The sequence below is a fragment of the Suncus etruscus genome, chromosome 9, assembly GCF_024139225.1.
Source record: "Suncus etruscus isolate mSunEtr1 chromosome 9, mSunEtr1.pri.cur, whole genome shotgun sequence".
NCBI lineage: Eukaryota > Metazoa > Chordata > Mammalia > Eulipotyphla > Soricidae > Suncus > Suncus etruscus.
The window spans coordinates 52215950-52229014 of record NC_064856.1 but is presented as its reverse complement, the minus strand read 5'-3'; the positions used below and the strand labels follow the sequence as shown (position 1 = coordinate 52229014).

At 47.0% G+C, this 13065-nt stretch overlaps 1 protein-coding gene and 1 pseudogene across 3 annotated transcripts in view; one reads left to right on the top strand and one right to left on the bottom strand.

The window, feature by feature from the left end:
- The window catches only part of PGAP2 (post-GPI attachment to proteins 2), a 38662-nt gene that overhangs the window by 5800 nt on the left and 19797 nt on the right, over positions 1-13065 (bottom strand). Inside the window, exon 3 of one of the 3 annotated variants that reach the window (XM_049780435.1) lies at positions 6191-6372. The exons of 1 other annotated variant lie outside the window; for it this stretch is intronic. In XM_049780435.1, coding sequence (XP_049636392.1) covers positions 6191-6372 — 182 coding nt within the window. The remainder of the gene's footprint in view (positions 1-6190; positions 6373-13065) is intronic. One more of the 3 variants, XM_049780432.1, reaches the window with a different exon arrangement.
- LOC126019546 (uncharacterized) lies at positions 3760-3878 on the top strand (annotated as a pseudogene).

The window sequence follows — 13065 nt, the reverse complement described above, 5'->3', positions numbered from 1 at the left end:
TTCATGTTCCTAAGTTTCAATTTCCTCACCATCTCTCTTCACAGAATTGTGACACTAAATATATCTGTGCAAAAAATAATAAGACACACACACAACACACATACACACAATCTGCATCATGGAATAAGTGATGGCTTTAGGAGAAGTCTGCAAATAAGAGGTGCATGTCCAGTGAACACAGGGAGGTCTACATAGAAGAGACAGGTAGGAGGTAGAATTATATCTTCACTTCCTTTTTCATTGTTATTTGGGGGGTCATATACAGTGATGTTCAGGGTCTACTCCAGGTTTGATGATTTGGAGTCACCTCCGGGTTGTTCTTAGGGGTGAAAGAATAGTGAGCATTGAACCCAGGCCTCCAAGCATGCAAAATATGCAAATAAGCCCCATAAACTCTCTCTCCAATTTCACCTTTTTTTTTTTTTGCTGGGAGGGAGGACACTTGCCAGTACTCAGGGCTTACTCCTGGTTCTGCATTTAGAGATCACTCTTGGAAGGCTCAGAGGGCCACATGGGGTGCCAGGGACTGAACCTGGACTGGCCATATGCCAGGCAAGTGTCCTATTAACTGTACTATCATTCTGGCTCTCCAGCCTCCTTACTTGACTTTTCTTCCTCTCTAGGAAGGGTGCCTGAGGAGAGGTTGAGGGGAGTGTGACCCTGAGTTTTTTTTTTTGTTTTGTTTTGTTTTTGGGCCACACCCAGCGGTGCTCAGAGGTTACTCCTGGCTATCTGCTTAGAAATAGCTTCTGGGGGCCGGAGAGATAGCATGGAGGTAAGGCGTTTGCCTTTCATGCAGGAGGTCATCAGTTCGAATCCTGGCGTCCCATATGGTCCCCCGTGCCTGCCAGGAGCAATTTCTGAGCATGGAGCCAGGAATAACCCCTGAGCAGTGCTGTGTGTGACCCAAAAAAAACCAAAAAAAAAAAAAAAAAAAAAAAAAAGAAATAGCTTCTGGCAGGCATGGGGGACCATATGGGACACCAGGATTCGAACCAACCGCCTTTGGTCCTGGATCAGCTGCTTGCAAGGCAAATGCCGCTGTGCTATCTCTCCGGGCCCGACCCTGAGTATTTATTGTGAAAACTCAGCTACTTTATGGAGAACAGGCTACTTGGCTGAGAGGGGGCAAAGCAATGGCACAGCAGGTAGGATGTTTTTCTTGTATGCAGCCAACCTGGATTTGATCCCCAGCATACTATATGGTCCCCTGAGCACTACCAGAAGGTATTCCCAAGTACAGAGCCAGAGTAACTTAGAGCCTGCCAGGAATGATTCCTGAGCATAGAGCCAGGAATAACCCCTGAGCACTGCCGCATATGACCCCCCCCAAAAAAATAAAACAATATTGGCAGAAAGAGGCATGAGCATACAAGGGTCCAAGTTTTGATGGATGTTGGGATATAGGAAAATAGTAGAGGTGGCAGAACTAAGAGAAACTCTCTAGAGGAAGAGAGAATTAGGGCCCTAGGGTTGCTGGTTCTGTACTCATAAAGTCAGTTCAGACTAGGGTGGTGGAAAGATCTAAGAGTAGAAACCACCTCTCTCATTATCCTCTTCTTTTTTTATGATTATATTTGAGCTTCACCTAGCGGTGCTCAGGAGTTACTCTTGTCTCTGTACTTATAAATAACTCCTGGTGGTGCTCAAGGGAACATAGGGGATAAGAATCAAACCCAGGTTGGTCGCGTGCACCATTGCTCTGGTCACATCATCACCCCCTTCATTCTCAGACCTACACAAATACACCCACACACAATGCAAAATCAGGCATATTCATAGATAACACCTTTCAAACCCAAGTTTCCCACTCACCAACATGTGAGCAATAAATTAAATCAGGACCAGGCAAAACACTATCATCAAATCTCTCCACAAGTCCTGAGAAGATGACTCAGTAGATTTGTGGTGGAGGGGATGGAGTACTTGCCTTGTATATGGTCAACCAGGGTTCAATTCCCAGCATCCTATATTGTCCCCCAAGTCACCAGAAGTGATTCCTAAGTACTGCCAGGAGAGGCCCAAAACCTAAACCAAACCAAACCAATCAACCAAACAGGAAAACACAAAACTAGCAAGTTTGTGGTAGAATATATAAAAAAAGTCATGTAATATAAAGGTCCCTGGGATAGCACCTCTGATTTCACCAATTAGCAATACATTTATTTGGCCTCAGATAAAAATTCCTGAAGCCATGCATTTTGAATGCCAACCGTTCTGGTTTTGCTCCCTTGTACAACAGTCCCCTGAGAACTTCTGGGAGTGACTCTTGAGTATTGTGCCTGGGATGGCTCCAAAGCAACACTCTCCCACAAAATGCTCAATAAACTGAGCATCAAAAATTCTCTTGAAAAATGATAAATTGGGGGCTGGAGAGATAGCATGAAGGTAAGGCAGTTGCCTTTCATGCAGAAGGTCATTGGTTCGAATCTCGGCATCCCATATAGTCCCCCAAGCCTGCCAGGAGCGATTTCTAAGCATGGAGCCAGTAGTAACCCCTGAGCGCTGCCAGGTGTGACCCCCCAAAAAAACAAACAACAACAAAAAAACAACAACACAAAAAAGAAAAATGATAAATTGGGGGCTGGTGAAATAGCATGGAGGCAGGGTGTTTGCCTTGCATGCAGAAGTATAGTGGTTTGAATCCCGGCATCCCATATGGACTCCCAAGCCTGCCAGCAGCGATTTCTGAGCTTAGAGCCAGGAGTAACCCCTGAGCACTGCCAGGTGTGACCCAAAATCCAAAAACCAAAAAAAAAAATAAAAGGTAAATTGGGGGGCCAAAGCGGAGGAGCTAAGCAGTAGGGCATTTGCCTTGCTCACTCTGACCTAGGAAGGACCTTGATTCAATCCCCTGGCATCCCATGTGCTCCTCCAAGCCAGGAGCGATTCTGAGTGCATAGTCAGGATTAACCCCTAAGCATCATTGGGTGTGGCCCCAAAACAAAACAAAACAAAAATAGCAGAAAAGGGGGGCAGTGAGATGGCGCTAGAGGTAAGGTGTCTGCCTTGCAAGCGCTAGCCAAGGAAGGACCTTGGTTCAATCCCCGGAGTCCCATATGGTCCCCCCAAGCCAGGGGCAATTTCTGAGCACTTAGCCAGGAGTAACCCCTGAGCATCAAATGGGTGTGGCCCCACAAAAAAAAAAAAAGAAAAAAGAAAAGAAAAGGGACCGGAGAAATAGCATGGAGGTAAGGCATTTGCCTTGCATGCAGAAGGATGGTGGTTCAAATCCTGGCATCCCATATGGACCCCTGAGCCTGCCAGGAGCGATTTCTGAGCGTAAAGCTAGAAGTAACCCCTGAGCACTGCCAGATGTGACCCCAAAACAAACAAACAAAAAAAAAAACTAAAACAGAAAAATAATAAATGGGGCTGAAGAGATGGCACAATGTTAAGGCATTTATTTGCCTTGCAAGTGGCAGACCCAGGAAGGTCCTGGCTCAATTCCTGGCATCCCATATGGTCCCCTGGAGCTTGCCAGGAGCAATTTCTGAGCACAAAGCCAGAAGTAACCCCTGAGCATCGCTGGATTTGGCTAAAAAACCAACCAATCAATCAATCAACTGCTTAAAAAATAAAAAAGGGGCCGGAGAGATAGCACGGAGGTAAGGCGTTTGCCTTTCATGCAGAAGGTCACTGGTTCAAATCCCGACATCCCAGATGGTCCCCAGTGCCTGCCAGGAGTGTCAGGAGTAACCCCTCAGCATTGCTGAGTGTGACTCAAAAACAAAAAAAAAAAAAAAAGGAAAGAAAAGAGTCTATGGCCATACCACCCTGAACGCGCTTGTTCTCGTCTGATCTTGGAAACTAAGCAGGGTCAGGCCTGGTTAGTACTTGGATGGGAGACCGCCTGGGAATACCGAGTGCTGTAGGCTTAAAAAAAAAAAAAAGGGAGGGCCAGAGAGATAGTACAGCGGTAGGGTGTTTGCCTTGCACGCAGCTGATTCAAACAGACAGTGGTTAGAACCCCAGCATCCCATATGGTCCCTGAGCCTGCCAGGTGATACTTCTGAGCGCAAAGCCAGGAGTAACCCCTGAGTGCTGCCAGGTGTGACCCCAAAACGGGCAAACAAATATTCTTTTTTTTTTTTTTTTTTTTTTTTTTTTTTTTTGGTTTTTCGGGCCACACCCGTTTGATGCTCAGGGGTTACTCCTGGCTACGCGCTCAGAAATTGCCCCTGGCTTGGGGGGACCATATGGGACGCCGGGGGATTGAACCGAGGTCCTTCCTTGGCTAGCGCTTGCAAGGCAGACACCTTACCTCTAGCGCCACCTCACCGGCCCCCAAACAAATATTCTTACCTTTTTTTCTTGTTTTGTTTTGTTTTGTTTTTTGGCCACACCCAGCAGATCTCAGTGGTTAGATGTAGCTTTGCAGTCAGAAATCACTCCTGGTGGAGCTTAGGGAACCAGATGGGACTCGGGAGTTAAACCCAGGTCAGATGCAAGCACAACAAGCACCCTATCTGCTGTACTATTGCTTCAGCACCATACTTACCTTTTTTTCTTTAGGAGGATCTACTCCTGGGATTGTACAAGCTAAAGGCTAGTCCTGGTGGTGCTCAAGAGGTCATACATACATTGCTGATATCAAACCCGGGCTTACGCTTCAGCCACTGTGCTATTTCCTTGGCAAGGATGACTTTTTATTTACCCTCCTGCTCCATTCCTACCAACTGAACAAAAACTCTCATTCTTATCATTTCTATTTGTTACTCTTCTCTACATTCCATGCCATCTTTATCTTGAGAGTCTCCATCTTAGATCTGGTCTCCCCATAGCTTTAGCCTCTTCATTGGCCTCTAACCACCCATCCCACCTCCAACCCCCACCCCACTCCACCCCTATAAACCTGTTTCTACTCAGGAGCCAAATGGTCATTTTAATTGATGATGGTTAAGGTTGGGGGTGGAGCCTTTGGGTGATACCCAGAGGCATACCCAGGTACAAAGCTATTCCTAACTCTGTGCTCAGGAGTGACCCCTGGTGGTATTACAATACCTAAGTGATACTGGGGGTTGGGCCTGTTGGCAGCATGCTGGGCAAGTTAAGTGCCTTACCCCTATACTAAAAATGATCTGCTTTTGTATGGGGTCAGCCCTACTGCTGACCCAGGTAGGCAAGTGCCCTACTACAATTATATCACTCTGGCCCCCCAAAATTATCTTTTAAGCACACATTTTTAATCATGTCCCTTTCCTGCTAGATATCTTTCCAAAATGCCACATTGCCCTCTGGATAAAATCAGAAGCTCTCAGCTGGCTTCACAAAGCTCTTTCTTTACCCCCACAGCAACAATGTCCCTTCCTCTAGGAAGTCTTCCACAGTGTCTACGCTAGATAAAGTGTTTCCTCTGGGCCCAAGATCCCTGTATCACCTTTTCTCTAGTAATCCCATCTCACTGCCTTGTGAATGCCTGTTTCTAACATGCTCTTTCTTTGGGTGGTTGGTGAGGAAGGAGAAAGTGTGAACTACACTCAGCAGGTGCTCAGTGCTTACTCTAGGATCTCTGTGCAGAGATGCTCAGGGGATCTTGTGCAATGCCAGGGATTAACCAAAGTCAGCCATATGCTAGGCAAGCACCTCATCTGTTGTACTATCTCTCTAGCTTCTTACTTCCTCTTGTATGAATAAGAAGTTAAAAGCAAGTCAATTCTATACCCTGACATAAGACCTCAACTGAAACCCTTGGCAAAGGCATAGTGAGGACGAGAAGTCCTAGCTGGCACAGCTCTGAGTACCTGGAAGATACCTGAGTGAGTCTTGAGCTATGAGTAATCCAAGCTAAAAGCTCCCTGGGTGGGACTGAGGAAACTCTACAGTCAGAGTTCCACTGAGCTAATAAAGTAAACTAGCACTTCTGTCTCCGAGCCATATCTTAAGAGTCTTAGTCCCCACTTTCCATCCAGCATAGTCTTGTTTTATCTTCCTACTTCCTCTCAAGATCTCTCTTGCCTCTTCCCTCTCCCTTTCCGTCTCCTGCTTCCCCTCCTATAATCCTTTCTAATTTGGAGGCTTTGACTAAAATTTCTTAGATTCTCTCCCCAAATCACTCTCCAACTCTTGTCCTATACCCCACCATCTTTTTCTCCCTCTCCCTGATCCCCTGCCCTCTTTGTCCTCTTCTCTGATTCTACCCTTTTCACCATTTCCTGAACCTACCCTGGCCCTGGCCCATCGCACTCACCCCACATTCAGTGGCCACTGTGTACTCAAAGTGGAACATCAGGGACCAGATGATGCAGAAGAAGAAGCCAAACGCAGGGAAAGTGATGACCCAACAGACCATGGCCGTGAAGCGAAGCCGGAACACGGTCCCATCAGGGTCCAAGGGCTGGGAGGCTGCAGAGAACATCCTGTAGGGAGTGGTGCCCAGGTAGGGCAAGGGACACATTTGGGGCACTGAGAGGTCCTTGGGCCAGGGAAAAGTGTGTCCTTTTCCAGAGCTGACCTTTCAGAATCCAGGAAGAGTCAGAGTAGAAAGAGCATAAAGAAAAGAAGAAAAAAGGGCTGGAGCAATAGCACAGAGGTAGGACATTTGCCTTGCATGCGGCTGCCCAGGAAGAACCTGGGTTCAATCCCCAGCGTCCTATATGGTCCCCCAAGCTAGGAGCAATTTCTGAGCGCATAGCCAGGAATAACCCCTGAGCGTCACCAGGTGTGGCCCAAAAACCAAAAGGAAAAAAAAAGGAGGAAAAAGAGTGCGAGAAAGAGGTGCAAGAGAAGAGGGGGCAGGATCACCGGAGACCTGCAGTCTGCAAGAAATGCCTTTGGGGACCTCATTCTTCTGACCTGGGGAAAAGATAATCCAGGGGCCTATAGGAGAGGTCACCTCATTTTTACATCCCTCAGACCCACAGGAAGAGAAGACAGAGGTAGGATGATTATTCTCATTTTACAGGAATAGGGACCAGGCATGAAACATGCTAGGATCAAAAGACTAGGATTAAGACTGCTTGCCATGAAGAGTTTAAAGCTCCAAGTAGAGTTCTTTTAGAGCAAGTCATCTAAACAAACTATCGAGGCAAAACTGACCCAAGCCTTTCCACTGACCCCGTCTGACCACATTCCTGCTCGTCATCCAAGTTTAACTAGGAACAGTGGGAGAATCAGCCCCAAGAACCTATTTCACTGGGCCACAGGCTGCCAGTCATCCTGCCCCCAGGCTTAGAGTAAACCAAGCCTCAGTCTCTGAGTGCCTCCCCCTCCAAGATCCTAGGGTCCCACAAAGAGCCCCTGACCTTCTCTGTCTTTGCAAAAAGGCTATGACATCCAATCCAAGGCTTGGGTGAACCAAGAAATCAAGGACAGCTCCGCCCCTCAGCCTGAGTCTACTCAACTGTTACACACCCAGAAGGGAATGAAGGGGACTTAGGGAGCTCTACTGCTTCTGTTTCCTTCTCCCTCCACTCCCTCCTTTTCCCATCCTGAATCCCCAACTCCTGTGTCCCTTTAAGTGTGACTCCCCTGTGAGGGGAAGTTAGATAAAACAGTATAGGACTCAATCTCCCCTTCAGATTCAGATCTCCTCCCTGATGGACACTCCAGGCTGCAAGTCTCTTTCAGGTTCCAGGAATAGGGTGAAGGGGCTGGAGGAGGGGTGCACTAAGCAACACTCACACTGGATGCCGGAGGATCTGGGTCTTGGGCTGAGGGCTCTGAGACTGAGACTTTACTGAGACAGTTCCACCCCCTAGTTCTTCAGGGCCTGCCCTCCCGCCCACAGAGCTCTGATCTCAATGCCTGCCTCGCACACAACCTTCCCAGAACCAACAAGGCCATGTCATAAGTCCAGAACACTCTGCAAAGGTGAAGAGATAGTGGAAAAGGTCAGCCCATGGGGGCTTCCTTGCTAGAAACGGGGGAGGGACTTTTCTGAGGACTGATCCTAGTGACATGGGGAGACTTGTAGGAAGAAGGGTGGATGTGTGTGTGTGTGGGGGGGGGATGGAGTAGGATTTAACATGTTTTTTTCTAGAGCAGAACTGAGTATTTTTTTGGATCCTCAAAGAATCAGCTAATCTGGGGCTGGAGAGATAGTACAGTGGTAGGACGGTAGGACATTTGCCTTGCACACAGCCAACCCAGAATAGATGTGGGTTTAATTTCCGACATCCCATATGGTCCCCTGAGCCTGCCAGAAGCAATTTCTGAGTGCAGAGCTAGGAGTAACCCCTGAGCACTGGGTGTGACCCAAAAACCAAAAAGAAAAAAAAAAAAAAAATCAGCTAATCTATGACAAGAGATAGAGGAGCTAAAAGTGATCTAGTGGGACCAGAGCAATAACATGGAGGTAGTGTGTTTGCTTTGCATGCAGAAGGATGGTGGTATGAATCCCAGCATCCCATATGGTCCCCCGAGCCTGCCAGGAGCGATTTCTGAGTGTAGAGCCAGGAGTAACCCCTGAGTGCTGCTGCGTGTGACCCAAAAACAAAACGAAAAACAATAGTGATCTAGTGGCCAGGGAAATAGTATAGATTAAGGCACTTGCCTTGCATGTAGCTAACCCTGGTTTAATCTGGGGTATCCCATATAGTCACCTGAGCACTGCTAAGGATGAGTCTTGAGCATAAAGCTAAGATTAGTGCTAAAGCAGCATCAGTGTGGCCAAATACCTTCCTCACACTGCCCCACAAAAAAGAGTTATACAAGGACAAAGGCAAATCGAAGGTGGTAAGCTTGAACCCTGGTGCTGCCCACATGCAATGGGTTAATCCTGATGACACTGCTCTCAAGGATCCCCAATGAGAAAGAGGTCGGGAAGGTAGCCCACCGACATAAAAAATGACAGGGCAAGCATGAGATTCGGATTACTCAGGACTGTTCAAGCATAAAGACAATCCTGATCGACCCATGGTCTAGGTTCCCCCCAAAAGAAACCAAAGAAAAAAAACTATATCTGCCAGAATGTTACGGATCCATGCTTACCTGCACCTGGCACTGAGAGTGCTGACAGAATCAAAAATGGTAATGTGTCTGCCTGTGAAGCCCTGTGCCCAGAGCAGAGCCCAAAATGAAGAGAACAAACACCATCTGGGCCAAGTTAAACACATGGCATTTACTGGCGGGTTTTTTTGTTTGTTTGTTTGTTTGTTTTGAGCAAGAAAAGTAGACTCAGGAAACCACCTCCTCCCATAACTATCTTCCCTCTAGAGGGTTGGCTTACATCCAAGAGGAAAGAAAAGTTCTAAGACTCCTAAAGCAGAGCCAAGTGGATACTCATCAGAAAGTAAGTATAAATGCACTAGAAGACTCACTAATTGTTATTTATGAAAATTCCATGGAAGGACTAGAGAAGTAGTATAGGAGGTAAGGTTCTTGCTTGCATGAAGCTGATCCGAGTTTGAATCCCCAGCACTGCATATGGTCCTGCGCATAGGCCCAGGAATAGTCCCTGACCAACCACCAGGTGTTATTCAATCTCCCCCATACCCAAAAAGTAAAATGTCTACCCGGAGAAGTTTGAGCTCCCAATAGATAATAACCAAATCTAGGGGCCAGGAGATGGTACAGCACTTAGATAAGGTGACTCATATGCCCCCAAATTAAATTCATTTCCTGGTGCCATGTGCTTCCCAGAGCATCACCAAGTACAGCCCTGGAGGCATCTAGCACCACCACAGCGGTTCATGCTAGCCCAAAAACAAAACAAAACACCAAAACCATAAAATAATTTCATTCCTTTGTGGGATAGATATAAGAAAAAAAATAGTATGGTAATAATATCCAGAGACAATAGAGATGAGGGCAAGGAGGACCATGGTAGGAAGCTTGTCACAAAGAATGGGAGAGTGCAGTTAGGATAGAGAAGGGTCCATTATGACAATGAGAGCTGGAAATGATCACTCTGGACAAGAACTGGGTGCTGAAAGGAAATAAATTGACATGCATGATATCCCTTCAGTATCAGTAATGTAAAACTACAGTGTCTAGAGAAAGAGAGGGAGAGAGAATGTCTGGCTCAGGCAGGCAGGGGGGATGGGAGAGAGAAAATAGAGACAATGGGATGGGAAATATGCACTGGTGAAGGGTGTTGTACATTGTACAACTGAAACTCAATCATGAATAACTTTTTTGTTTTGGGTCACACCAGGTGGCAGTCAGGGGTTACTCCTGGCTCTGCACTCAGAAATCGCTTCTGGCAGACTTGGGGGACCATATGGGATGCTGGGAATAGAACCCAGGTCCGTCTGGGTGGGCCACATGCAAGACAAACTTTCTACCACTGTGTTATCTCTCCAGCCTGTCAATCATGAAATTTTCTTTTTTTTTGGGGGGGGGGGCGGGTGTCACACTAGGTGGTACTCAGGGATTACTCCTGGCTCTGCACTCAGAAATGGTTCCTGGCAGGCTCGGGGGACCATGTGGGATACTGAGAATTGAACCAGGGTCTGTCCAGTGTTGGTAGCATGCAAGGCAAATGCCCTACTGCTATGCTATCTCTCCCGGCACCCTCATGAACAACTTTGTAACTGTGTAACTGTATTATCAACTTTGTAACTACTGTGTATAAATAAAGCAATTTATTTTTGTTTTGGGGCCACACCCAGGGGCACTCAGGGGTTACTCCCAGCTCTGCACTCTGAAATTGCTCCTGGCAGGCTCAGGGGACCATATGTTGATGCCAGGGATTGAACCCTGTCCTGAGTCGGCAGCATGCTAGGTAAATGCCCTACCACTGTGCTATAACTCTGGCCCCTAAATTATTGGGTTTTTTTTGGGGGGCCCACACCCTGTGATACTCAGGGGTTACTCCTGGCTATGCACTCAGAAATCGCTCCTGGCTTGGGGACCATTTGGGGCGTCGAGGATCGAACCCAGGTCTGTCCTGGGAAGCCACGTGCAAGGCAAAAGCCCTAATGCTCTGGCCCCAGTAAAAAAATTTTTTTGTTTGTTTTTGGGCCACACCCGGTCACGCTCAAGGGTTACCCCTGGCTATGCGCTTAGAAATCACTCCTGGCTTGGGGAATCATATGGGACACTGGGGATCAAACCATGGTCCATCCTAGGTCAGTTGTGTGCAGTAAAGCAAATGCCCTACCACTGCGCCACTGCTCCGGCCCCACCAGTAAAGTAATTTTAAAAAAGAAAAGAAAGAAAATGTGGGGGCCGGAGAGATAGCATGGAGGTAAGGCGTTTGCCTCTCATGCAGGAGGTCATCGGTTCGAATCCCGGCGTCCCATATATGGTCCTCCCGTGCCTGCCAGGAGCAATTTCTGAGCCTGGAGCCAGGAATAACCCCTGAGCACTGCCGGGTGTGACCCAAAAACCACACAAAAAAAAAAAAAAAAAAAAAAAGAAAAGAAAAGAAAGAAAATGTGGGGGCCGGAGAGATAGCATGGAGGTAAGGCGTTTGCCTTTCATGCAGGAGGTCATCAGTTCAAATCCCGGTACCCCATATGGTCCCCCGTGCCTGCCAGGAGCAATTTCTGAGCCTGGAGCCAGGAATAACCCCTGAGCACTGCCAGGTGTAACCCAAAAACCACAAAAAAAAAAAAAAAAAAAAAAAAAAAAAAAAAGAAAGAAAATGCTTCCAGGATCACTCTGCTTGATCTTTCCCCAGGAAAGATATCTGTCATTCAACTATCTATGCCTTAGATCCCTACTAGTCTGGCAAGAACTAGGGGGACCAGTGCGGTAGTACAACAGGTAGGCATTTGCCTTGCCCACAGTTGACCCAGGTTCGATATATAGCATCCCATATGGTTCCCTGTAAAGAGCAATTTCTGAGCATAGAACCAGGAGTGACCCCTGAGCATAGCCAAGTATGGCCCCAAAACTGGAAAAAAAAATAAAGGAATGGTTATAGATATGTCAGGTAAGTTAGGATTCTTTTTAGGAGTCATACCCAGAGGTGATAAGTGCAAGCTATTGCTAAACAGGAAGGTCGTTAAGTGAGGAGTTTCTGTAATATACAGATGACTTACTTCAAGCTCAATGCTTGGGGAAACTTCTGATAGTGCTTGGAGGATCTTGTAGTACTGTGTGACTGAACCTGGGCCTCTCGTATGTAAAGTGTTTAGCCCTTTGAGTTATCTCTCCAACCCTTTTGGGTAAGTTATTAATTTTAAATTATCAATTCCACTAGCCCTTGGTGCCAGACACAGGGGTAAAGTAAAAAGCCTCCTGTGTTTAACTCCACATACCATAGAAACAAAGCAAGGGCTTTGACTGCTTATTTTCAGGCCTTCCTCTTCCCAGGACACTGAACTGGGAGGTCCTATCTATGTATTTATTCACCAAAAAATGTACTTCAGATACATTGCTCCCAGACAGATGGGAAGTCAGACACACATATGATATGATAGACATGGTTGAGAGAGAACACAGGGAATTTAAAGAGAATAGAGTGAAGCAATAATATCCAGAGGAGAGGGTGATTAAGTCTGTCCTTATAAAAGCTAGGGAAGACTTTTCAGATGACACAGCCAGGCATGAAGAGAAATTGGCAAGGATAAGAGGAACAGAGCCCGGAGAGATAGCACAGCGGCGTTTGCCTTGCAAGCAGCCTATCCAGGACCAAATGTGGTTGGTTCGAATCCCGGTGTCCCATATGGTCCCCCGTGCCTGCCAGGAGCTATTTCTGAGCAGACTGCCAGGAGTAACCCCTGAGCACCACTGGGTGTGGCCCATAAACAAAAAAGAAAACAAAAGAGGAACAATGATGGGTCTGGAGTGGAGGGGCAAGCGGTAGGGCATTTGCCTTGCTGCACGGTAGGGTGTTTGCCTTGTTGACCTAGGATGGACTGCAGTTCGATTCCCGGCATCCCATATGGTCCCCCAAGCCAGGAGTAATTTCTTTATTTGTTTTGTTTTGTTTTTGGGTCACACCTGGCAGCACTCAGGGGTTCCTCCTGGCTCTACGCTCAGAAATCGCTCCTGGCAAGCTCGGGTGACCATATGGGATGCCGTGATTTGAACCACCAACCTTCTGCATGTAAGGCAAACACCTTACCTCCATGCTATCTCTCCGGCTCCCAGGAGTAATTTCTGAGTGCATAGCCAGGAATAATCCCTGAGTGGCACTGAGTGTGGCCAAAAAACAAAACAAAAAAACAAACA